Source organism: Chiroxiphia lanceolata, chromosome 2 (assembly GCF_009829145.1).
Source record: "Chiroxiphia lanceolata isolate bChiLan1 chromosome 2, bChiLan1.pri, whole genome shotgun sequence".
In the NCBI taxonomy this organism is placed as follows: Eukaryota; Metazoa; Chordata; class Aves; order Passeriformes; family Pipridae; genus Chiroxiphia; species Chiroxiphia lanceolata.
The window spans coordinates 119,205,537-119,232,816 of NC_045638.1; the positions used below are offsets into that span (position 1 = coordinate 119,205,537).

At 39.9% G+C, this 27,280-nt stretch overlaps 1 protein-coding gene across 3 annotated transcripts; it reads left to right on the forward strand.

The window, feature by feature from the left end:
• Positions 1-416: 416 nt before the first annotated feature.
• On the forward strand, positions 417-26,872 carry POU1F1 (POU class 1 homeobox 1). Of its 3 annotated transcripts, XM_032680951.1 has the most exons (8): positions 687-882; positions 2,068-2,272; positions 17,740-17,805; positions 18,726-18,839; positions 19,819-20,064; positions 21,806-21,970; positions 23,354-23,414; positions 25,531-26,872. In XM_032680951.1, exons 2-8 carry the CDS (start codon positions 2,140-2,142, stop codon positions 25,742-25,744), a joined length of 999 nt encoding a protein of 332 aa, XP_032536842.1. In that variant the 5' UTR covers positions 687-882; positions 2,068-2,139; the 3' UTR covers positions 25,745-26,872. The 3 variants fall into 3 exon arrangements, with proteins under 3 accessions (XP_032536843.1, XP_032536842.1, XP_032536841.1); XM_032680952.1 differs by lacking the exons at positions 687-882; positions 2,068-2,272 and adding an exon at positions 417-493; XM_032680950.1 differs by lacking the exons at positions 687-882; positions 2,068-2,272 and adding an exon at positions 14,739-14,880.
• Positions 26,873-27,280: the final 408 nt, after the last annotated feature.

Consider the following 27,280-nt stretch of genomic DNA (forward strand, 5'->3'; position numbering starts at 1 on the left):
GAGATGACAGAGGGTGAGGAGGTGTTCCTTGCTCTGGAAGGTGTAAGGTGTGGTGTGTGCTACGGGCGAGTCGACACAGACCTGCTGGTTGAAGCAAGTCAGCTTTGAGAAACACGGCACCTGAGAGTCCCAGGGAGGTGTTGCTGGACTTTGGTAGCCCTTTGCTAGCCCCCAGTGAAGGGGATGTGCACCGGAGAGGGGGCCTCTAGCATCACATTTGCTATCTAAACCCTCACTTGTAACTCTTGGCTTAGTGTTGCCGGCCTAATCTCGTTGTCTTCTGCATAACATGTACTTCTGCACAGTACAATAATTACCAGCTATCTCCTGGCAATTACTAGTTTCAAATCCTGTAGAGTGTGTGCCATTCACCCCTTGAGCAGCGATTTGATGACTTGTGAAGCAGGAGCTGGGTATGGGCGAGGTCTGAGGCACCCCGTGGTAACCGCGGGGAAGGGGAGACATCTCGAACGGCTCGAGTGAGGACCTGCAGGTCAGATGCTTGAAGGGGACCTGCTGTAGCAGGGGGGTTTTACTGAAGGCCACAAAGTCTGTGCTCTCTGGTCCTGCTCCATTGCACACGCCTGACATTTGCCCCTGACAGGCACAAAACTAATTTTCAGCTGGATCTGTGCATAGCGGTTCATGGGGAAATCCCTTCTGCAAGGAGACCTACTCTCCATCCTTTCTGCATGGGGACAGGGAGCACACAGGGTTCCCTCTGCCTCTTTTTCGGGTTTTGGTGGGGGTTTTTTTGTTTAGTTTTGCTTTGGTTTTGTTTGGTTTGTTGTTTCTTTTTTTCCCTCTCCCTCCAGTTCATGAAAGGATTTTCTACTTCTCTACCCACTTTCCCTGTTGAGGTGTCTGGGCGCTGGAGGTGGGGCAGGTGATTCCTTGGCTTTCAGCTTTGTTTCTTTCAAGGCATTAAAACAAAAGTCTACTCCCTTCCCTGACAAAAAAGTATGTTGAGTTATAGCTCAGGCTGCTTGTTATTAAGGCTGCCCTGCCTTAATTGTGCTTTGATATCTATAGCTGTCAGGTTTTGAGCACTCAGGATGAAATTATTTCAACTATTAATCCAGATTTAATTTGCATCAGTGGAAGAGGAGTAAAAAAACTTGCATGACAGTGAAGTACAAATGGATATTTATAATTTGAACCAGTTGTCATGTTGCCCTAACATGCACATGTACATTTTTCCTGTTCTGTGCTTAATGACCATAATGTGTCAAGGGATTTTTATTTTATAACTCCCACTATGCCTTTTTTGCTAATACTTTTGTTTCTTCAGCTTTACTGTGAATTGTTAATATTCAGGAACACTAAGAAATTATTAGTTCAGAGTGTCCTTTCATGGAAATAAAAACTATCCTAATTTTGAAAGGGGCTGTAGAGCTGCTGAACAGTTTCTGTATTTCAGCTCTATGTGTAACATAAGCACACAGTCAGCTCTCTCTCTGTCCAAAGCAGAGCTGTAAGGTATTTGCATAGAAACAAATACATGCTGCAGGCTTTTTGCCATTTTTGCCCACGGATTTCCTATTTTTACAGCATGATTCTTGATCACAGAAAAATTCTGATCTTGCAGAAGTTACCTTCTGAGAGCTGGCAGGCCTGCAGTGAGAGCAAAGCATGCTGCCAAAACTGCTATTAGACTAGTAGCCTTATTTTTAATTCGGAATTTAACGTAAGAACATGGAAACTCTTCCTGGATTATTTATGTGTTTGAATCCAAACACGCTAAAATGGTGTCTTGCCTTCCCCTTCCATGACAAATAATTTTGGGTCAGCATATGACTCCTTTCTAATATCATTGTAGTATCTTTGACTACAAAGGTGATTTTTGAAACAAATATGACCCGATGTGGTAATTTACTGGTTTGTATTATTCTTAACCATTGAACAAAGAGTGAAAATTAAATAAGCAATCTTTACCTAAGAATGATTATTTAAAGCCAAGCTATTAATAAAATCCTCTGACAGGTGGAGGCACTTAGTAATATCAATTAGTTCTCTCTTGAGATATGAAGTATTCATTTTATAAATTTATTTATTCTCTATATAAAGTTTGTTGCCCCTTGGAAAATGGCTTGCTGTTGGGAATACATCACGCTATTCATTTGGAAGAATATTCCTTAGATGACATGGACGTGCTTCCCGCAGCTTGAGGAAAAAAAGAACAAGTGGCTATGTTTTGCAAACATGAAGATGAGTCTGAATGTTGGATTAAGAAAAAGATTAAGAGATGGCTTTGTGGAAATCTTCCTCTCAGGTACCGTGTTTGCCGTGCGGAGATGAGGGGTTATCACAGGCATTGCTAGCAACACATGGGGTTTTTTTCTATGATACCATATTTCTTAGTTATCTTTCTCTGTTTTAAAGCTTTTGTGAGCTCAAAGGTGATTTGTTTCAGGCTGATAGAGAAGAGTCACTGAGAGTAGAGGCAGAATTCTGTTGTAAGGACTTAATTTATCATTCGGATTGCTTGGCTGATGATCTCGTATGAAAACCTTACAGCAAAATAAATAACAATAGCTGTGAATCACATCAGCATGGGAATGTTAAAAAAATCAAATATGGGGGGGTTTTTCTTTTTTTTTTTTTTCCCCCAGGCATTTTAAAAAGTCATCATGCTCTGTGTGCTGGAATAAAGATGAGTGATGTGATTTCATGTTCCTTTTTCTCTGTATTGGGGTGGAGGGTGCAAAGAGGGAGACAGACATGAGCAGTCAGGTAGTTCACCAGGTATTTTGAGCTGCTCCAACAAGGCTAAAATTCAAAAGCTGGTGTCTACTCGGATCTAAGGAAGCCTCAGTCCTGTGGGAAAAGTAGATATGTAGTCAGTCTGAGGCAATCCGAAGGAAAGCTCTGGAAAAAATCAACTTATGGTTTATAAAACTGCTGTCAAATATAAGTAATTGCAGCATGGGGGTATTACTATGATCTGCTTCTAGTAAATGCTAACTGGCAGAGAAAATGGTGGTGGTTTTCTCCTTTATTACAGTTTTGTGACAGGATTGGTACTGGGTTTTTTGTTATTTTCTTGTTTTCCTTGAGGAAACAGTAATACAACACCCAAATTCCCTGCTAATTAAGTATAAAAAGAGTAGAGTGTACCTAATCTCTGAAAAAAGTGTACTAATGCTGGCTTTCTTTCAGATAGGACAATTCTTTTTTTTATAAATTGTATATTTTTGTTCAGCTTGCAATTTTTAGTTTTACTGAACGAAAAGAAAAAGGTGGTACCCTCCAATGCAAGTGAATTTGGATCATGAGTCAACTGAGTAGTTGCAGGGAGCTTAGAAAAGGGAAGTTCCAAATCAGAGTGGGGTGTATGGGGAGGAACAGGGCCTGAAAACAAGTGGAAACAACAAAGAGAAGTAATAAGGTAGCAGAAAAAGGAAAAAATTCCATATCTTTTGATGAGCCAAAGGACGTAGGGAAGATGCACTCACCTGGATTACATTTTGCAGGGTGACATGTTTCATACAGGTGCTTGGCTTAGAGGTTTTGCTTGTGGCTTATGATGAATCATGTTATAGAAAAGTTAGTAAAAGTGGCCTTATTCTTTCCCTTTTTTTTTTTTTTAATTTTTTTTTTTTTTATTTGTTATTTGCTATAGTCCAGGTCTGTAAATATATTTAATTGTGCTGTGGTGGGGACATGGCACAATTATCAGTTAGACCCTGAGGCTGTACCAAACTCAGAGGTGCTGTGTTTGCTTTCCCTTTGCTTCTGAAAACACTCATTTGTACTGATCTGAAGGAGAGAGGGAGATTGGGGAGGGGAATTCTCTTAGTGCTCTTCCCAGGCTGTGTTATGTGGATAAGGAGTCACTTTTATTCCTGTGTCTGCACAGCCTTTGTCCAGGCAGCATGATGAGGAAAGGTTAGGATTTCCTTGTGTGTAACCCTTTTGGAGTGTGTAGTCTGCACAGAATCCTCTGTATTACTGACTTGTAATTCAGCATCACACACGGATAATTATTATTTTTGTAAAAGAAGCCTGAGAGTTTGACAGTGACTTATAAAGAAAGTTATTCTTGTTAAGTCTTAAGTTCCTGCCAGGGCTGGCTTATGTCTTCTTTGCAATAACTTCCTTATTTCCCCTCCTGCACTGCAGGATGGTGGTAAATGCTGTAAAAGCTGTACAGAACGATTTTCAGTTACTTCCCTTCTGCATCCCTGCTTTCCAGGGGAAGCTGCAATGGCAAATGGTGGAATTTCACTGTGGCAAACTCCTGTGCGTGCAGAGAGAAAAACCATGTTTAAAGTCCCTAGGTTTTGAGTATTGTACTCCATACTGTGGGAATCCCCTGACTTAATGCATCTTTTGTGAGAATGTCCTAATGGAGACTTCCTTAAAAATCCCAGCTTAAATGCCATGCAGTCCCAGGGTGGCCATGCAAAGACGTTGCCTGGAGGGATTTTTAGGTTCCTTGCATGGGGAGAAAGGAGGATTTCGGAGGTCTAAAGGCTGCTGAGTTAAACTCAGGATTTCATTAGCCTGGAGTGATTCTCTGTAAAGAAGCAGAAGGGTTCCCCTTGTTCTGCTTCCCCCCCTCTCTTATGTACACGTTTGGGTTACTCTTTTTTGTTGTAGCACCTGGAAAACGGCATGGTGTTTAATTTAAATATTTACTCCTTCAGGCCAGCACGCTTGCTGGTATGGTAAGCAGCCTTTAGCCATATGTTGCATGTATGTGCTGTCAGACTAAAATGCAGTCGCCGTGATTTAAAAGGAAATTTCAAAGCCCTGTTGTGCCTGCCTCTCAATATGGTTTCTGTGTGGTTGGGCACTTAAAAGTGAGGTTGTGAAAAGGGCTGTAGACGCAGTTCCGAAGAGAAGCATTAAAATATTTGCCCTGGGGAGAAGTGAAAATATCCAAATGTTTTCAAAGAGTAAGTAATTCTTGTAGACTGGTGCAAATTGTTAATGACAATTGCTCCATCAATATTTTTTGAGTTGTGTTTTGTTCTGGGAAGGTTCCCACTTTCTGACCTTTACCTGAATAATGTTTTAAGGCGGGTGCATATTTGAATGAGATCATTTTACTTCTCGCCTTTAAAAAAGTCAGAAAGCCCCATCTCCCTTCTCACTTATATTTGAAATGAGAAGAATGATCCCTCAGCTGTCAACTTACGTTGAGACTGAACCAGCTCAGATCTTAGACAGTGGCTTCTGAATTTAGGACTGGTCAAGTACGGTCCTTTGCCCTTGGACACACCCTGGAAGCTGCAAGTGGAATTTTTGAGTTCTTAGGTCAACCTAGTGAGATATTTCAGACTTTTCCTCCATGGCACAGGGGTATATTTAAAAGCTGTGTAGTTTTATAAGGGAAGCATTGATCAAAATGTCATTGATAGTTCTGGCTGCTATCCCTACACTGGCCACTGATTTTGTATTTTTTTGGGCAAGCTACTTAACACACCATTTCCTCACCCATAAAATAGAAGCGATACCTTTGGGGACAACAATGAGGTTTTTAGATGAAAGGAGACACTGAAAGGCAAAGTGGTGCTATACCACGATGATTATTCTTTTCCTGAGAAGGTGCACCTTGCAATTTTAACACCACTTGGTAATGATTAATTGAGTTGCGTGGATTAAATTTTCAGTGAGAGTTATGGGACACTTTCCTGAAGACTAATGCATTTTAAATGTTATGCGAGATTTAAGAATTAAAATTTTGTCTTGCATTTCAAAGAATTTTAAATGACCTTCGGACCGAGCCAGTCAGGGGTTTGAATATGTTAATGAAATCACTTTGCTGGCAAGATGTTTTGTTTGGTAATGAAACCCAAAACTGCTGACCGTGTTGAGCTGACGATGTTTGTCTGTCTGACACAGTAATATTCATCAATGCACTGCGTGCAGGCAAAGTTCAGGTATGAATATAGATGACTGGGATTTTCTGGGAGCTCAAGTAATAGTACCTTTGAGGTTTTGATCTTTGTACCCAGTTGGTGACCTTTATTTTACACCGATAACGAAAAGAAAGCGACGTTACTTTATCGCTCAGGTCCATGAATACAAAAATAATTGAGTTCTCATCACTAATCGTTTCAGCAAATTAGAAAGTCCCATTTGGCCCACATCTTGTCAGCTGTGCCTGCATTGAGTGGTGTTTTTGAGGTATTCTGAGAATGTTTACTGCTTAATGCACTGCTCGGTGAGGATGTCAAAGTCTGACCTTAATGTGTTCCAGGTATTTTGGAGTCTGGTTTTGGCTTTGTTTCGTGGGTTTCTTTTTTCCTACTTGGTTGTTGCTGTCATTTTCATTAGACTGAACCTAGAGGAATACAGGTAAATTTTCAGGTTGAGGTATGAACGTTACAGTGAAGTTGGCAAGGAAGAGCAAAACGTGTCTGCGTAAGTTGTGATCTGAAGGATTAAGGTTGTTTAAAAAGATGAAAATCCAGACCTCAGAAAGATTCAATTACATTTAGAAAAATCCACAGATTTCTTTTTTTATCTCGTGCCTTTACTACTGTAAATCTTATTAACTCATACTGTAATCCTATAAATTAGCACAAATCTGGATTTATTTCAAAAGATTGGATGTCTAAAGTTGCAGTTTGTCTGGAAAGCTTTCCTCCCACAGTTTATTCTGTCTGTACTGTCTATCTCATACAGAATTTGTAAATTGGCACATTGAAAAACTTTGAATATTTTTCCTAAAATAACCTCAGATAGTTTAAAAAATTAAATTTTTTAATTTATGAAAGCTTGTGAAAGATGCACAGAGAATTAAGAGAGAAGCTTGATACAGCTGTTGAAATTCTGAATGACTTTTCTCCAGAGCTGAAAATTTCCATTTAAACACATTGATTTAATTTATTTTATGCCAAAACCTGTTGAAACTGAAGATTTTACTTTTAGTCTTGGAGCAATTTCAGAGCTGAAGAGGGTTCACCAGTTCTGTTGGTCAGATATCCAAATGTCATTGGGAACATATAATCCAGATCCTCTTTCCTGTGACACATACTAAGGGAGGAGTGGGGACAGGAGGCATGGAGCAGAGGAGGGGAGAAGATGAGCACATTGGAGGGTGATTGTTATGCCAGAGGGAGAAGAAAGGAGGGGAAAAAAAAGATTCCTCATCATTCAGTACATTTCCTGTGAATTTTGCCATGCACTTGTCCCAATTCTGCAATAAAGTTGAGCAGTGGGCAAAAGTATTAATCAGTCTCACAGAATTTTACTTTGGTTGTTGTTTGTTATGTGGCTCTCACACTTCTCAGGAGAGGCTTGGGCACGTGAAGCACACGTTCACCTCTGTCTGTGAACCTTGTGAAGCTGCTGACAGCTTGTAATAAGTGCCTAGCCTTCCAAAATTTCTTTGGTATCCCTTCTAATTAAGTTAATTGTAAAGGCTTGGAGACGAGGTCACATACATGACATGAAGATGCTCATGAGGATTTTCTTACTTATGGCAGAAACTTTGCTGTGAGCCACCAAAAGCTGGACCTAAACTGGATCACGAAATCCATTTCCCCAGTAAAATACAGAATGTGTATGTTGTTCAAAGATGGCACAGGCTGTAATGCCCAAGGCATCTTGCTGTGATGAATGTCCATGGAAGAATGTTTTGAGCCTCTGATCCTTTCAGGACTTTTGACCTTTAGAGGGAAATTTCTGAAATCCTTTCAAAAGATAGTGGGGCTGGTATTCGATGTGCTCTCTGGAAATTAAAAAGAAATTTTGATTTTGGAGACCTGTGAAGTGAAAGATACCTTCAAGAAAAATAACTGGTTGGTTGTGTAAGCCCAATTTCTAAGACAAAGTTCTGTTCAGGAGATTTTTGCACTTTGGATAGGGAAAAATTTGTGCTGCTGGTTAGGTTTTCTGACAGATCTTGTCAACTTTAATAATAAATAGACTAATTCATAGAGATCTGCAGGAGTAGATGATATCGTCTGTGGCTATGGGTAATGTGGATGAATGTCAGTATTGACTTAATAGATATTCAAATGGTGGATCTGGGTGGTGCCGAGGCATTTTTTAGGACAACTTTATGATCTCAGTGATCTGGGTGATCACTGGGTGATCTCAGTGATCTACCCTGGGAAGCTGTCTCTCTTAGGTCTGATTAATTTGCTGCACTTTTTTGCCCTGGTTCTTACACTCAATTTTTTCTTCCCTCCATCTTTGCATTGTTTCAAGTCATGTGTAAAGGATCATTTCAGTAGCGTTTCAGACCTGGAGATGGTCAATTCTCTTTATTTCCTTTTTTTTTTTTTTTAATTACTTAGTTTTTAAATAAACATGACTTTTTTATTAACTGCATTTGGGAGAAAAAACTGTTTTGCCAATGGAAGTATAAACTGAGAAGCAGGGGATGTATATTTTTGTTCCATTTTGGTTAATGTGAAGGGACCTTTAAAGGGCAGGTGAATGTAACTCATTTCTATGCTATAGTAACTTTTAAATGCCAGTTTCTCAAATATTCCATGTTATTATCCAGTAGGCAAAAAAACCCCCAAAACATGTAGTCATTATTGTTTTGCCTTGTTGAGAGCTTTTCTCTTTATAAGAAAGTGCCATGAAATCAGTGTCTTAGTGGGTGATGCCATTTTCAGTGTTTGATCCTCACAAAATTACTCTGACTTTTTTGTTTGCTTTAACTAAGTTTTAGCAAACAAATATTATATGATATGGGTGAATAATCTGATGTTATTTTACAGTTGGACTCTCTATTGAATTTGAAAATGTCAAGAAATAGAAATTCTGACTGCAGAAGTTCATTTCATAATTGACAACTCAGTTTAGGTGCAGGCAAATAACGAATTCAGGTACTTTGAAGTTGTCAGTGTTGAATTTGCAAGAGTCACAGTATAATTTACAATGTATTCTGTGTACATGAATATTTACCAAAGCTTTTTGAAAGCAATGTTTATCTTGTAACCTGAAAGGGAAAACTAGGAAAGAATTAATAGTCTGGCCACTGTAGCAATAGCCCATGTTTGTATGATAAAATCCTCCTGGGGTTACAGACACTCTTTCTGAAATGACATAAGAAAAATGGAAAGAAGTCATTTGGCGAGGAATAAAAGCACTCCCTGAAAAGTTAGGTTGTTAAAAATAGCATTGTGTGGATTTGAGTTCATAACCAGCTATATGAAAATCTTTCTTTGTACCGAAAAGTTCTGATTTTCCGGAGGAAAAGATGTGGGGAAAAAAAGACTCTTGCTGCTAAAAGTGTTGTTACGTGGCCCTGAATTAGCTGAAAATGAGGCAAACATAACACATGTGAGTTTTAAACCTGGCCTTTAACGATTGTGAAATAATTATTAGTAGTAATATTTTGTAAATGCTTTAAAGATGTTGGGTGCAACTTGGTTTTTTTCCCACCTGCTTGACTAAACTCATGCCTGGTATAGCTCCGCTGGCTGGCCCCTGTCATAACTGTTTGCAGCCTGATCCTATGCTGCTTTTCATTGGAATTGCACTGGAATGAGCTTGGACCACTGCCACGAAGTGTAGGGGTCTCTCTCTCTCTATTAATACATTTGCAGTGTGTTATTATTTCGAGAAGCACCCATCCCACTGGGAGCATGAAAAGCAAAGCAGCACAACTTATAGATAAGAAGATCTACAAATTTAAGTAACAGCTATATAAGTTTAGACATATTTTATGAGACGAGGCTCAGGATGTTCTTTGAGAGCCGTGGGAACACCACCTTTCCCTGCAGATAACAGATCATGTCTGTGCTGGGTGTCCAGGGGGCTCTTTTCCACAGAGATGATCTAACGTTCAGGGCAGGTGGTTGGGAGAAACAAGTAATCTTAACGTTCTTTTTGGTCTTTATCAAGTAATCTTAACGTTCTTTTTGGTCTTTATCAAGTAATCTTAACGTTCTTTTTGGTCTTTATCAAGTAGTCCCACTTGGCCTAAATCAGGCTTAAAGTCTATTGTTTGCTCTAATGCAATTACACATGTTTTTCACTCAGACTCCAGTGAGCCAGACTTTGGCAGCAAGACCAGATAAGCTTTCTATAGGTTCTTAAAAGCAAATTGCATTTTGCTGGTCCCTGGGAAAGTGTCTTCCTTGGAAATGTTTAATCCACCCTCCTTCCCTGTCAGTTGTGAATGAAACTATCTGTGGCATACACTGACAGTTAGTTAATCAATTTATGTCTTACCTAAGAAAGGAGATTTTTTTGTTTTCCTTTGCACAGTGCAACGTACTTAGATATGTCATTTTCATTTACAGTGTGGCAAGTAAACCAGAAATCTGTGATATCCCTCTGTATTTTAGGTATTTCAATAATATGAGAATAATCATTTCAGTTAAAGATCTTTCTGGATAGCAAAAACAAGGGGAAGAATTGTGTAAATGTGCAGATCTTTGGAGGAATTGCGAACTACTGAAAACACTATAATGTTGCAAAAATTACAATTATATCTCCAATTATATCACTAGTGCTTATTTCCATCCGGGTCTCTGGTTTTGTGTGATAATACTGGCAGGTGTAATACTTGCCCTCTGAGACATACTGAAATCTCTCTCAGACTTGCCTTTTTGTGCTACTCGACACTTCCAGCTCCTTTTGATACCACCTATTGCTGGGGCTGCTCACTCTGTGAAGACAAACCCCTAAAAAATAAAGGGCATTGTGACACTGAGGAGCAGTCCATACATCTGTATTTAAGGTGCTACCCTGGCCATTCCTGTGGCCTTCCCAGACCAGCTTTCCAAAGCAGTCTTTGCAGCAACAGCGAAGTATTTCTGCTTGAGAGCTGAGGCACAAGTGTGATGGTGGGGAGAGGAGGAACTGTGTACTTGTTGTTCCAATAAGGACCTTTTAGAGTCTCTTTGCAGGTGAAATGGCCCCTAACTATGTTTTGCAGATGCTCTTTTTACACAGCCTAGTGCAGGAAGAGCTTGGATGCAGAACCCTTAGGTCAGACTCCTCAGTTTTGCGTGATTGCTGAGCAGTGAAGAGTGTCCCAGCAGCAACGTGAATTAAAAAAAACACCCTACACAGAGGAATGATAAAACTGAAAGTCCTGGTAGAGTTGGGACTCTGAGAATCTGGAATGCAGCTGGATCGTATGCAACCCATTGTTTTGTTGTGTATCTGCAAGACTGCCAGTGGAAAAATAGAAACAAATCGAAAAGTAGTTTTCTTTCCCTTTCTATTTATTTTACAGCCCATACCCAGCATAGTGAAGACCAACCACGAAATTATGGATTTAAAAACTGGGAATTTTGGTATTCTGAATAAAAGTGAAACGTGACAGACAAATATTTACATGCAAAAGTGTACGAGGTGACAGGATGGAAATTGCAGTAGTATTGGAAATAGAAAAAGCTAAAGGTCCCCCACTCCACGTGCAGGGAAGGCAGAAGTGAAGCTCACTTCCCAAAGAACCACAAGTTCTCCAAGGTACATTACTGGGAGAGAGATATATACACAAATGAGTATCTGTGTATATATATGTATACAGGTATATATGTGTGGAGATATATACACACACATGTATATATGTATATATACACACATACTCCTCTCTAGCATGTAAAATGTATGTGAGTGATAGTTTCAGTGGGACATATTTCAGCTGTAGGAGTATCACAGTGATTATTCTTGTAGAGACTTCCATCTCTGCAAGGTCTTTATTTAAACAAGCCTTGTATTTTTTCAATTTATCCAGAAAAGGATTTGGAGACCTGGGAAAAGGATTGAATGATTGAATGAATGATGGTGCCAAGACCTGCGTTGTGCCAGATTTCCTTTGCAATTATGTAGGGCTTGGCAAAGGTGAGGTTTAAAATCCATGTTGTTGATCAGCATGGGATCACCTCTTGGGAACAGAGATGCTGTGCTCCCAGGGAGCAAAATGATGGGGTTTCCCCTGGCTCTCACAGCCAGTCCTGAGAGCCTACAATGAAATGCTGTTTCTAAGCTGAGAAAACCACATCAAGGGAACTTTTTGCCATGAAAACAGACAGCTTAATGCTGTCTAAACAAAAACTCAAGGTGTTTTTTAAGGCTTTCTTCGGTATTTGGGGATTCAATCCCCAGAAGAGATTTAAAGGGAAGAGAATCTACTAACATGGAGTAAAGATTGGAGTTAACTTAAGGGAAAACATTAAGGTAAGCTCAGAGTTCTCCCACAGTGGACTGTAAAAAAAGGGCTCAGTCATTAAAATCTTCATTTTCCCCATTCCTCCTTGTGGAAGTAACAGCTGCTCAAAAGGCTGAGGGTTCAGCAGGAAGCAGATGGGCTTTGCTGTAACATTTACTGACATCATATCACCATCCAAATGGAGAATGGGGTCTGTGTATCAGGGCAGGAAACCCCCACTGAACCTTTGAGGGCATCTATGAGTGCAAACAAGGAATGACCTCTTTCAGCCAGCGGCCACAGGTCCGAAATTCCCGCCAGAAACCTTCAGCTGAGCTGTTCTGCTGTGAGGCAGAGCCTTAAAACTGACCATGAGATTACAGAATATGGAGCCATCAGGTCATTCAGGGTAAGGCAAGCTGAAGCCCAGCCAAAGAGCTGAGTGTGGCTGGTGTGACAAGACTTCCCCACCAAGGTGTCCTTCTTGGCAGAACAGAGGGCTGTAACAAAGCTTTAAGAGAAGTGCTACTCTTGTTAGAAATGAGCTTTATTATTCTACCTGATGTACGTGAAATTTGTCAAATACCTGGGATTTGTAACAGTCTAGCTGTTACAGGATCCTCAAAAATTGTGCCAAACAACTTTATTTTAAGCTGGACGTGACTAAAGAACCTTGGTCGTAGTCAAAATGAAAAATAGTGAAGTTTTTACCTTAATGGGAAGAAGGTGGTACAGCACAAACACACAAAAAAATAGAAATCCGAGTCATTCAGCACTATAAAACACAACAGTAAATAGCCATGGCATGAAAAACTCATTTGAGGTGGTGGCTGGCATGGTGTCACCTCAGGAGGAAATGAAAAATGGAAGAGAGCTCCATCCTGTATTTGGGGACAGGCTGCAACTTGTTTGCATCCAGACGTGGGTTTGCAGTGATGTATTTGATACCCACTGGGATATGAGAAAAAAGAATTGTCAAGGACAGGGCTGTAAAGTTATTCTTAGGGTTTCTTTTTCTCCCATAGCTTCAAAACCCCGGTAGGGATGTGGGCTGAAGCCCCTGGTAAATGTATCATGCCCCTTACTGGGGGAGAAAAGGACCCCAGAGGTGAAAATTACTAAGATAAATTTTTAATATGAATCCACAGACATTAGTATTACATTGGGCCAAGCCCAAAGTAATACAGATGGCAGTTCATTTGATGGCAGTGTCTTCCATAATATTGCAATAATTATTTTGAAGTTTTTTTATATTTTGCTATACGAAAGAGGATGTATACATAGTGGTTATGAGTGTAGAGCCTCACCACTGTTAAAGCTCATGTGCAATTTCCATTATGCAGTAATTCTTATGAAATTTCTCAACAATCTCAGACACAGCCTTCCCCAAAACACATTTACATATAATAGCTGGGCTTCTACGGAATGGCTCAATGCAACAGCTCTTTTCTGCAATAATACATGAAAAATGGTGCAATGGCATGTATGATTGCTCCCACCTAATGTATCTGAAATTAGTTTTGTCAGAATTCTAGTTCAGACATTTGAACCAGTTAGGAATACCAAACACATAAAAAGTATCATCATCTTTGCATAAAATGAGACCAACCACCTTTGGTCACAAAACCCAAAACAAACCAAACCAAGTTAAACCAAAAAAAAAAAAAAAAAACCAAACCAGTGAACATCCCACCTTTATTGCATATACGTAGAATACGTGACTATGGTGTCCTGCAGAAATTTGCATCATTTTTAGGGTAACCCAGAGTAATTCCAATCTCCTGTCGAAAAAAAATCTCTCAACTTCTTTGAGAAAAGATCCTGGTTTTACTCAGGATCTTCTGGAGAAGATTGTAGGTGCTGTGGTAGGATAAATTAGTAAGAGGAACCATAAATGAATTTTTTTGTGATACTGTGGGCTCTTTCAAGAGTTCATCTTAGACAAACATTTAGCACATCATGCTACTGTAAAGCTATCTGTTCAGAAATACCCTCCTGGATACAGCTGCCCCATTTTACACATCTCTGATCTGTGCTACTGTAGGTTAAGACAAAAAATCACTGTGCAACTGCCCTGGGAATTAGGTTAATTCAGATTATTTTTCTATAGGTTCTTGACTATTGCAGACTTCTGATTGAGCTCTCAGACAGGTTGCCTTCCAGACAATTGCCTGGATGGGATTTTGGGGGCAGGTGTTAACTGGGGAAACTTACTTAGCATTAAGCTTCTCTGTTGCTACCGACTTTTACGATACTTTTATGTTTATTTTTTTTTTCCTCCTGGTCATTGTCCTTTACAAAAGACCTAATTGAAAATATCTGTCAAATCGTGTCTCTGGTTTCCCTCGTCTTCCCCCATCGCCCCCCCCCCCTCCCCCTCAGCCCCCCGTTAATTGGAGGCGTATTGTGTTTGTGTGGGAAGGAAGGAGGCTCTGTGGCAGTATGGCAACACTGCTGGGGAAAAAAAAAGAACATTAAAATGGATAAGGGGATTTCCTGGTGGTATAAATACCTGCACACGACCTCCCCTGTGCTCTGGAGCCCTCCTGCACGTGCACATGCAGGTAAAAAGCCGGGAATAGGGTCTGAGCTGCCGTGGATTGCGCAGGATCTGCCCTGTCGGAAAACAGGGGCCGAGCGGCTCTCCTGCCTGTTGGAGGGTATGAGTTGCCAAGCATTCACTTCATCTGACACCTTTGTGCCCCTGAATTCTGACTCTTCTCCCTCCCTGCCTCTGATAATGCACCACAGCGCCGCAGAGTGCCTGCATGTCTCTAACCACGCCACCAATGTCGTATCTACAGGTACTTTTTCAGAAAATAATCTTGCTCTCGGTAACTCTCGGGGGTTTTTTTGTGCCGCTTTCTGGATGGTCTGTGTTCATCAAGTGCTGCAGTGTTTGAAGTGCTCGGTGTCAGTGCTACGTGCGATCGGGGTTATGTTAAAGCAGAAGCAATTTCACAAAACTCTGCGAACGAGCGAACGAGGAAAATCACAAATGTTTGTGTTTTAGCTAAATGAGCAGCTTTCTCTAAACTTGTTATGAGATCAGGCTCAAATATGCTGCCAATGCACTAATTTGAAACAGCTTCAAACATTGTCACTGTTGCTACGACTGTATAGCCTTCAATGAGAAATGTCCTGTAAATTAACTGAAAGCTTATTATACAACCACGATTTAAAGCAACATAAATTACTTTAAATAGGAAATATATTTAAAACGGCTCAGGTCTAAATATCACTTGGGGGAAGCTTTAAAGAAAGAAAAACCTTGCTTTTCAAGGCATATTGCATACTGAATGAAGACTAAGATTTAAGTGGGATGTTCAAAATTGGCAGTAGAAGCCTTGACAATATTTTTTAATTTTTGTATGTTTGTGTATATAATCCAATTATATGCACTGAAATACTCGGCCTATGCAATCACTGAACTATCTGAGAGAGAGACAAGGAGAAAGAGAGTTTTGTCACATCCTTAATAGTGCAGAAGTGGGATTCTGGAACGCAGGAATTGTTGATGGAAAGGTTTCAAGAACAGAAGAAGACATAGTTTGATTTATTTGAAATGGTATTAAGGTTAGAATTTTATTCAGAGTCTTAACAAGAAACTAGCTTTCTCCTGAAATGCATTGGTAATAAAACATTTTAATGAAAAGCAAAAGCATGTAAGTAGTGAAAACTGATCACTGGTAACAGATAACAGGATCTTACACATTAAGCAGGAGGCTCAAAATATCCCGTTGGTTAGGAGGAGTAGTAGGGAACAGGAGAATTTAAATTTTGTATGAGGTCAAATTTATGTATCTGTATCACAGAAGTATTTTCTAGATTCATCTGACTTGTAATAAGAGGTACATGATGACAGCCAGCCAAAAGCAAATGCTCGCCTGCTTCAGGTTTAAGTTTTGATATTTTGTAATTGCCTCCCAAGGACAAAATGACCCTGCAGTCCTGGGAAATTTTGACTGTAGGATCACATCTAGCAGATGACCTTGTAAAAACAGGGTCAAACCTCGTGAAAAAATGACCCTGTGAAAGCAGTAACAATTGTAATGACTAAAGCTTTACAGACTTCATACACAGATTCAGATATTGTAATAAATAATGCTATTCTTGTGACAGCATATAGGGAGAATTTGTGCTCAATAAAACAGTGGAAGAATTTTGAATAACGACTTATTTCAAATGTCAATTTTTTGAAAAATGGATGCAGCAATTCTGCATCACAAAAAGGTGAATATATTTCTTTTCAAATACTATGCCATGTAATTCAGGTGATGTTCTGCGTTATCCTCAACATTTGAATTGTTGTTATTTAATCCGAATGGGATCATCCTCACCATTTAATTTTAAGTCTTTACTAGCAAGTTGAAAATTGTATTTTCATGCCTAAAAATAATAGTCAGTGGATTATGTAATAATAGGGAAAAAATCCAATAAACACTTAGATCTTACCTCAACAGAAAAGTTGCATCGTTCTACATGCATTAGAATTATTAACACGGTCTTTATTTTCAGTGCATTTATATTAGTATAAGCATGTTTGTCCTAGTAGATTTTATATCTGTATAAGTGTATCTAAACAGGACATTTTACTGTTATAATTGATGTTGTAAAAAACAGGGATTCTAATCCTTACTAATTATACTGTTTTGAACAACTGGAGTGTGTTCTCTAAAATGCAGTTTTATGTGTCTGAATGTTCGTGAACATTAATTTTTAATATTGTATTTTATAGCAGTTGTTAGAGGGGACAGTATGTGCATTTTTATTCCTACTTATACATGAGAAAGAGCCATAGCTCTTATTTCCCATTCAGCAAAAAAATGGTCTCGTTCTTCAGGCCCTGGCTATTGCTGAGCACAGATCTGAAATAACCCTGTGAAAACTCAAGAGGTAAATTAATTGTGTGTTTGATGCTGATAGAAAGTGTTTATTTAGGCCTAACTTTTTACAGGAGCCCATAATCTACTGTCCTGTTTCTCTACCTCCTTGCCAAAGCACTCTGAAATTTATTTTTTTTTTGTGGATTGGCACTTAAAAAATTCTGACTTCTGGATGCCTCAAAGCAAACGTCCCAGACTGCTGCCTTTGGAAACCCAGCTCTTAGGCATGCATAAAATGTTGCCTTCCTTGCTGCCTTCCTTCACGGTGGGGTTTGCATGGCAGTGAGGGCAAGTGATTTTCTGAGAACATAGAACTGGTTTTTATGTGAGACTGAACGAGACAGTGTGTGAAAGGTGTGTGAGGAGAGGAAGTGGTCTCCTCCAAAATTGTCCAGTGCTCCCCTTGCTGAGCAGTGTATGCAAGGTGGGTTATGACCATAGAATATGTTAAAAGCAATGCAACAAGACCACAGTATGACAGCTTCTGGGCTTGGCTTGGAGGGTGTCTCACTATTTTTACTGGCAGTTTACCTGCTGTGACCTGGCAAACTGTCTGGACTTCCACAAGTGTTACCTGATGGTTATGGCCCAGAGTTAAATGCTTACTGATTGCACACCAAAACTGCACAAGGGCACTCTCTGCCTCTGAACCTAAAGGCTCTGTCTTGAATCCTCACATGTTTTCTTACCAGTCCCCTCTGTTTTGTCTTTGGTCTGAACTCGTGGTGCTCCTGTGGGTTCCCTCTGCCACGACAACTCCGGGACGCGCCTTGGCAGGACTTCATTACTCTGTGCCCTCCTGTCATTATGGAAACCAACCATCCACCTACGGGGTGATGGCAGGTAAGAGAGCAACCCTCAGCTGGGTGAGATATTTGCATGCTGATTTTAGTCAGTTTTCCTTTAGAGGCACCAATCCAAGACGACTGTTTAAAGGAGATGTGACTTGGATTAAGGCGCTAGAAAAAGGGTTAGGAAATCAGGGGTCAGTGCCCAGAGTTTCCCCAAAACCTCTGCATCTCTCATGAAATCACTCTGTGTCTTATTTCCCTCTACATGACTGGGAGAGTGCTGCTCTTTTTGCTAACCTATGTCCATTTTCCCTGGTGATAATCACTTTTTGGGGGACCAGGAGTGACATGTGCAATATACCTGTATGTTACCAGTACCCGGGCTGACAAAGCCTTGACCAAAGATATAAAATAAAATGGGGCATAAGGCAAAGATATCTGAATTCTGCAGGCAGATCAGACAGATGGTCATGGATTTTCACACTCATGAATGTATGCTAGCATCCTGCTCATTTTTGCATGTGCCAGGCTCAGTAAGAAAGAGGAACTGTTATTCTCTGAGAATGACTATTCCATGCAAGTAGCAGTCAATGAGATAATGACATGAACCAAATTAACACAACTCCCAGGAGATAACTGTGATTTGGAAATAAACCAAAATCAAACTCAGAATTTTATTTCACTTAAGAATGAAGGAAATATTCAAGTTAGTCAGCTTAGATGAATATATCTGCATAGGGACAGAGTGTAGATTTCCTTCATGGTGTGCAAATGTCCAAATGCTCCTACTGCATTGTGCCTTTATGTGCCTGTTGCAAACATTCCTTGCGTTGTCCAGATCCCTGGGTGAAGTTAATAGGTATTTAACAACATATGTTGCTTACAAATTCATTTTCTTTCGTTCCAAAATAAACACATCTTTATTCTTTCTCTTTTCTTTTTTTTACCCTTACTTTTTTCGGGTTTTTTTAGGCATCAAACCTTCAACTCCAGAGATGCTGTCGGCAAGTCTCTCCCAGACTCGCATCCTACAGACGTGCAGCATGCCCCATCCCAATGTGGTAAACAGTGTCAGCACCTTGCAAAGCAAGTCCTCCTCTTTTTAGATTTTTGTTTGTTTGTTTGTTTGTTTTTCTGAGAAAATATTTTCTTTTTTTTTTTTTTTTTTTGTGGTTATCCTGTGTGAAGTGTATAAATTCCAACACTGGTGAGAGCTTTCAGGGTGGTGAAGACAACCCTAACCCCAATAAATGGAGGAAGCAGTGGTGGTTAATGAAGTTCTGAGTTCTTCTAAAAAGTTTTGTGTAATTTAGAAATTTGGGAAGGGTGTCCTGAGAACCTGGAATTTACTGGCTGCTCCAGATACACTGAGGAGTGTTAATATTTCCCCAGTGATTCCCCCCACCCCTCCTTTAGGTCATAGACTCTTTAGCTACAACACCTAGAGAAAAACCAGCCTTCACTCTTAACCGAATCTCCTTGTTAAGTCTGATATTTGTGAACAAAAGGTAATGTAAGATAGTTCTGGTTTGTCCTTGAGTGATTTCTTTTTAAGCCAGAAGGATCATTTTGAATGTGTTCTGGGTTTTGGTTGTTAGGGGTTTTTTTGCCTTTAGGTCTTTACCTTTGTGCTTTCCCCAAAGAAATTTTATGCTGAAGCCAAGCCAAGGTAGCATCCCATCCAAGCATCACATGGGAATATTTTTTGTACCAGAAAGTGGAGACTTGTAAATTTTAGGTGACTCAAAATGACATAGGTCTGTCAGTCTAGATGTGCCCCTTAATTCCAGTTTAGACCTTGGATTTTATTTGTTTAGGTTTAGACCATCTGCCATCTTATTTAAGTGCTTCTGTTTACTCAGTAATAGGATGATCGTGGCTGTTGATTGGTTTTTCATGAGTTCGTCTAAAAGAGATACAGCACCTCCTTAGAGATCCTCACTCTTGGATGCTTTCGTATGTTATATAATGAATATTACAGGGTTATGAGATGGTGAAGGGAGGTTTTTTTACTGTGCAGTGGCGGAGAATAACTGTGCTGAGTTTTCTCTTTGGTGCTGCTCAGGTAGCCTGACCCCTTGCCTTTATAAATTCCCGGAGCACGCCCTGAGTGCCAGCTCCTGTGCCCTGGGCCACGGCTTCGCTCCCATGCACCAGTCCCTCCTCACAGACGATGCCACTGCCACGGACTTCAAGCAGGAGTTCCGCAGGAAGGGCAAGTCCGTGGAAGACCCCGTCGACATGGACTCCCCCGAGATCAGGGAGCTGGAGAAATTTGCCAACGAATTCAAGCTGCGGAGGATTAAGCTGGGTACGTGCTTTCTTTGTCCACGAACAAAAGGCTGAAAAATTCCAGTGAAAGCCCAGTTGTTTCTGAGTGTTTTATAGTCTGGCCTCTTCAGCTGCCTGATCGTAACTTTAACCTCGCCTTGTGCTGCCAAACTTTCTCCACTCCTAGAAGACTTGACTGGAATTAATGAACTTCAGCTTTTTGCAGCTTAGTAAGCAGGAGGAGACTTCAAACTTGCCTGCCCTTAAATTATTTGTCTTAAGTGCAGAGAAAATTATTGCTGTTCAATAAATTGCATTCAGTAGCAGATGAAATATTCTGCACGGCTCCAAATTATCTGCAACTTAGGGCAGCACATGCTCTTATACCCATCCCCTTCCCCACAAACAGTTCCATCTGAGGTTGTAGTGTCATTCCAGTGACAGCCATGGGAAATCTTCCACACAAGTAGGAAGCTTCTCTTCCTGATTTATTTTCTTGTGCCAAGACACAGGTACAGCAGTAAGTGATGTATTTGTTGCTGTCTGATTCATGCAAGATGGATCATATTTGAGAGTCTCCAGTGAGCTGCTTGTCTTTCACTGGCCAGTCTTAGCTGAGGACAAAGGCAGACTGAGCCTTGTCTTTCTCAGCTGTAGGAAATAGGGGCACATTGCAATGTAAAAGCCTCACCCTTGCTTGAACTGTACTGAAAGAAAAAAATAACACCCAGCAGTGCAGATGCAGCCCATTTAGGAATACTGACTACTCTGAAGAGTTGCAATTTTGTCATTATCACTTATTACATTAGAATCATAGGAAATCCTTCTAGTTTCATAAATCTAAAAAAAATTAGAAGGTGTTTAGAGGTATCTATGCACTATCTCAACAGCTAGAAAGCAGGTGTGTTTCCTTTTCAGGCTAAACTGAAATAAAAGAAATGAGGGCTTAAAAATACTTGGAACCTGGTTGATTTTCCTGTATGTCATGTATTCGTTGTCAGGCACAGCAATGGAAAGGGTTTGCTGGGCCCCACATTGTTAGTCACTGCATCTTCATCCTGAATTTTTGAGGGAACAAAACTTCCTTTATTGCAAGCAAATGACACGGAGCCTGGGCTCAGTGCTCTGATGGGAGAAATGCAATGTGCACAGGAAAACTAATCTGAGGTTGAGCTTTATCAGGGAAGACAAAGTTAATGTGGGTTGTGTGCCTGAGACTGAGAGAGTTGGAGTTAATGCAACCAAAATAGAGGTAAAAAGTTGCCTCGTGAGACATTCAGCGTCCAAAGAGATCCTTCCTCTTCTGGTGCAGAGGTAGAAAAGGAAGATAATGATCCAGCCTCCTGAACAGAGGCAGATATATGGCAGATATATGGCATATATGGCAGATATATGCTCAGAGCACTGAACAGGTTTGCTGCTGAGACAAAGTCAGTGTCTGCATGGAAACTGCAGCATTTCTCTGACCACTTCAACTTAGTTGTTGCAACAAATAACAGGAAAGCCACTAGGGATTAGTTTATTACCATTGCATCATCTGTAGAAAAAATGGATGTCAGGATCCTTCTCAAATCCCTAATCTTGGAGTGTAAAGATCCACTGAAACCAACAGGAGACTGAACAAATTTCTGAGGAGAGCTCAGTCAGCCACAGAGACCTCTGCAGGGAGCCCATCCTGAAGGCACTGCAGGCACACGCTGTCCACAGGAGTCAGAAGGGAAGGTCTAAGCGCTCAAGAAAGCTTCAAAGTTACTTTTTTTCCTCTTTGTTTTTTTTGACAGGTTACACACAAACCAACGTTGGAGAAGCGCTGGCTGCTGTGCACGGCTCTGAATTCAGCCAAACCACCATCTGCCGCTTTGAAAACTTGCAGCTGAGTTTCAAGAACGCCTGCAAACTGAAATCCATACTGTCCAAGTGGCTGGAGGAAGCAGAACAAGTAGGAGGTAGAGAACTGAAATCACCTAAATATTGATTTGCATTTGAACCAGAATGCCATCTATATGCCCGAGGACTACTATGTGTAGTCCATAGACTAAAGCTTCTTTTTTTAATCAGATTTAGATTCTAAGGTGTGCTTGTGTTAAATTTTAGTTTTCTTTTTTGGGGTGAGCAAGGAGGGGCAAACAGAAATGTGTGGAGGGTACAGAACTGCAGAAACATCACTTGGACTGCTGGGAGAAACTTCTTTCAGTCCCACCCCAGCAAGCTAACTCCAGTCCTGTAGCATATTATTAGCACCTGCAGGACAGCCCCTTTAGCAGTAGGGAATTTTCACTAGCAAAGGAGTCTTCCTTCCAACCTCTGGCATATGAGATATGGCCATGGGGGAAAAGATTTGAGTTCAGCTGTGGCAGTGAGCTTTAAACCCTGAAGAAGAATAGCATGGCCTAGAGTTTTTTGTCGTAACCTAAAATGCTCTTCCTTTTTCCCAGTTAATTTCCAGTTGCAGGAAGAGCCATAGGGCTCTCTGGGCAAAGAGTACTTTAGGACAGGCTGGCTGACTTAAAGGAAGTGGTTGCCTTTGAGAACAGCCTTTTGAGCTGGATGAATTGCAGTGCTGGGAAGCAGCAAGCCTGGAGGTGGCAGCGAAAGCCCGAGCACCGGGCAGCACTCGCTGGGCACGGGAACAAAGGGAAGAAGATCTTAATGCTGCTTTCTGGATTTGGCATTGTATTCAACAGTAGGAAACGTTGTCATTCTGCCACACACTTCAGTTTCCTTTGAGCCAAGTGTAGAAAGCCTCCTTCCCCTGTAACTGTGCTGGAAATGAGAGGCTCCACTATTGCAGCCATTACATGGCAAGAATGGCTTGTGAGGGGCTGTGGGGGGTGGCAGATCATGTTTGCAGACGGTGGCAGATCATGTTTGCAGACAGTGGCCTCTGAGAAGAGAGCAGAGACTTGTCCATCAGAAGGTGGGGTGGACAAGGCAGATGGATAAATGGGGTTGGGGGCCAGAGCTGTGTTTCTGAAGAAGGAGGATGAGACAGTAAGGAAACGGACTCCATCTCTCCTCTTCCTTGAAGGGTAGGAGGAGCAAGGTATGCCAGGGGAAGGGACAGAAGCACAGCTCCTCTGCATCTTTACTGCTGCCACACCACTTTTACTTACAACCATTCATAGCTGGAGGTAAAAACCATGACCGACCATCCCACACAACGAAAAGATCCTATGTGTGATGCTCCTCTCTGTTATGCTTTCTTCTCTCTTCAAAGGTTGACTGTTTTTCAGGAGATGATTCTGCTTGTTTTCCATTCCCTGTAGAACGGAAAAACAAACAGGTTTTGTTTTCTTTTTTTTCTTTTTCTTTTTTTTTTTTAAATACAGCTTTGTATAATGAAAAAGTTGGAGTGAATGAGAGGAAGAGGAAGCGCAGAACCACCATAAGGTAATAAATATTTAGGGCTTTACAGGTTAGAAACCACTTTGGCTAAGATGCTTTTTCTTCTGTTCAAAATTGAAGTGCTATTTTCCATTAATGAACATCTGCATCTAGTGCTTCTAAAAGTTTCAGTATTTGGAAAGATGCCCGTGGAAAATAACAGCATAACCCTCCAAACCACAAGTTATTCCAAAGATATTATTTTTCCCAATCAAAGGCTTTTTTTTAACAACACACTTAAGTAGGAAGATATATTTTATTCTAGATCTGTCAAAATTTCATTATATCTATAATTGCATTATTAAATAATTATAAATTAAATATTATTAAATAATTATAAATTATATTTATTATAATTATATATAATATATCTTATATATGACATAATATATATCTTATATATTATATAATACATAATATTATATTATATTATATTATATTATATTATAATATATATTATTATATATTATATGATACATAATGATATATTGTATTATATAATATATTATTATATATTATATATTATATGTATCATATTATATATCATATATTTATTATAATTATAAATTATTATTAAAGAATTATAAATAATTAAAAATAAATTGCATTATTTTGGTATAAATAATCACATAAGTTTTGAAACAATTAAAAAAACCACATTTAAATTTGCCAGAAACTTGAGGTCTGGTGTTTTTAAAAGCTATTGATAAAATCAGTCCTCATATTGAGCATTTTTAAAATTATTAAATTGTTAATTTTTAAATTGTTTTTAAATTATTCCTGCTTTTACATGTAAGCTTGCTGCAGTGAAAGTATCAAATATGGCAGGTTGGCAAGGACACAGATAATTGAGAAGTTCAGGACCACATCCCATATAGTAAGAAAATATTAATTACTTCTTTAAAGGCATATAAGACCTCAATTTAAGGACATGAAAGTAATCAGGGAGATGGGCTTTATACAAATGCTGGAGCCTTGCTCTTAGCCATTCTTAGTGGATGTTTGAAGGCTAACTAATGCTAAAACAAAAGCCCCAATAACTAAATTAGAATAGTCATACCCAGAGCAAAAACTGCTTAATTTGAATTTGTGGAAATTACTTTATTATATACTTTGCCCAAAGCCTTAGAAGCTGTTAGTAAAAAACAATGATGTTCCTATAATTCTGTGTGTGCAGAAGATCACGCTATTAATTAGGTGGGTTTTGTAACACTAATAAACATTGCAAAATTGACCTGTAAATGAGAGACCAACACAGATGAGGCAATGAAATAAGCAGAACTCCAGCAGACACCGCGTGTATTTTTGTAGCAGAAACACCTTCACCTCACTTTCAGAACAATGCACGAAGTGCCCTCTTGTGTCCAAAGAAATTACAGCTACTGCTGAAGCTGTTCTGGATGAGTCCCGGTGGCACGAAAGCGTGTCACAGACGCTCCGTGTTTTCCGAGAATACGTAACAAAAATTGGAAGCAAGTTCTACCTGAAAATAAGAAAAAAAATAATAGTATTAAATTATTTTGTTTAGTGAACCACTCGACTTTCGTGGCTGCTGACTCTGAGGAATAGGTTAAGGCAGAGTTTTGGAAAGTGTGGTGATTGCTAAAACAGCTTTGCCATAACCTCTGTGATTTCTAGAAACACTCTAGTGCTCTCTCTATAACACGATGGGAACTTGATATAGCACCCAACTTTTCTCAAATCATCCCATTTATAAATCCAAATGATTTGATGCAAAGAGGCAATGCCACTGATGAGCATTTGCTGAACCCCTACGGCCTTGCTGTGACTGGAGCAGACTGTTCCAGTTCCTGTGCCTCCATTTATGGCTAGTTAATAGTTGTATCCCCTAAACAGTATCAAGAAGCACAAGTAATTCATAGTTAACACTGAAATTGCACTGAACTTCATGCTAGTTTTGCCTTTTAATTACTGTGTGCTGAAATTCTGCATGATGTCACACTGCTCATGTCAGCAAAGAGCTACAGAAACTGTGGGTTTCCTTTATGTAAAAAAGAGGAAGCAAACCAAGTCCCTGCCTTCAGTGCTGTCCCTTGACCCAGCAGTGAAACTTGAACGCACAGAAAAGTTTCTAAAGGTGAAATTTTCTCCCTTTCTCCAGTATCGCTGCCAAAGAAGCCCTAGAGAGGCACTTTGGGGAACAAAGCAAACCTTCTTCTCAAGAAATTATGAGGATGGCCGAGGGGCTCAACCTCGAGAAAGAAGTCGTAAGAGTTTGGTTTTGCAACAGGAGGCAAAGGGAAAAAAGAGTGAAGACGAGTTTGCACCAGAACACCTTCAGTTCCATTATCAAGGAGCACCACGAAGGCCGGTAAAGCTTTTCCATGGACAGATGTGGATTTCTGTTTTGCTTTTTGTAAATATTGTAAATGCTCTCTTGTTTAAAAAAAAAAAAAAAAAGAAAAAAGAAAAAAGAGAAAAATTGGTAAACTGCTTGTTTCTCTCACAAGCTAGGCAGCTTCAGGTGTAGTGTGCTCTGGAGGGCCTAATTTTAAATCCCACAATGCATATTTAAAGCCATAATTGCTGTCATTACTTATGGTAGGGCAAGTTTACTAGTACAGAGGTGTCAACACTGTTCCTGCTGTGTGCTCTGTCTCAGCATAACATTTGACTGCCTTCAAAGGGTAGCAAGCAGAAGTGTCTTTTTTAATATTTGTTAACCAAGTTAATTCTTGATAATTTGTTATGTGCCTTGAAGTTTGGTTTGGATAAGCTTAGCTATAAAAATGGGAATACAATTTACCTTTTACCTTAAGACCTTGTGACCTGAGGGGGGGGGAAAATAACTGTCAAGGGGCTTATTACTTTGGGCTTTCTCTGTATTGTACTTTTTTTCTGATTAAAACCATGTGTGGACATACTTACACCAGAGATAGTGTTTTAAGCTAAAAAGAACACTGAAATAAGTATCCAAACAAAGCATTTATTGCACTGCACATTCCCACACTCTTAAAGCCCGCTAATTGAAAATAATCCCATATTTGTCATCCTCCAGCCTACAGAGAGAATCTAGGGAAAAAAATACCAGTGCCAGAGCTCCACCTATCAGACAGGCACTGAGAAAACTCAATTAATGACTCTAGTACTCACCAGGGATAGATTATCCAGCCATCTCATCAGCCCTGCTCATTGTTATTGGAATTAGCCTGTTACCACATATGTGCTTTCGACTGTTTTCCCAGGACTGAAATTAAGTGAGCACATGTGAGTAGAACTGGCCACATACGTTTTATTTTTCCATAAAACAGACCTGATGATTTAGAAAATGTCTAGATAATAGGCCCACAGAAAGCAAAAGGAGTTTAATGTTCGAGACCTCTTAGAAGCAGCCGTGTACAAGTTAAGTGCTCCCTCTCTAGTGTACATTAAATTACCTCTGACACTTATTACAGTGACCACAGGCATACTCAGCTATGGAAATCAGGCTCCTGGATTTTTTTTTTTTTTAAATATCCTTTTATGGATGAATGCACCACTTAATTTAGAAGAGAACTTCAATTGAATAACTCAGAGGGGAGAAATTGCACTGTGTACTGTTTTCAGGCTGCTCTGCTCCCATAGCTCACCCACTACAGCAGACCAAGGCCAGGCTGGAGACTCGATCCACCACATGTATCAAGAGAACATGGACCTCCCAAGAGGCTGAAGGGTAAATACAGTTGAGAAGATTAGCCCCAGCAAAGGTGGTGGCATGTATTCGTGTACCTTTCGTGTCGTGTGGTCTAATGTTATGTATGTTGAAAACACTACCTGATGTATCTAAACTGTATTTATGTTCTAAATTATTTTCTTAACTATAAAAGGCTCCTTAGAAATGCTATAAGCCTGTATTTCCCAAGCTCGCCCAT

Excerpts from the sequence above, each read along its gene's own strand:
- POU1F1 (XM_032680950.1), top strand. The coding sequence starts at position 14,739 with ATGAGTTGCCAAGCATTCACTTCATCTGACACCTTTGTGCCCCTGAAT. Across the intron at positions 14,881-17,739 it reads CACCAATGTCGTATCTACAG|GACTTCATTACTCTGTGCCC; the intron begins GTACTTTTTCAG and ends GCGCCTTGGCAG. Across the intron at positions 20,065-21,805 it reads GCTGCGGAGGATTAAGCTGG|GTTACACACAAACCAACGTT; the intron begins GTACGTGCTTTC and ends TTTTTTTGACAG.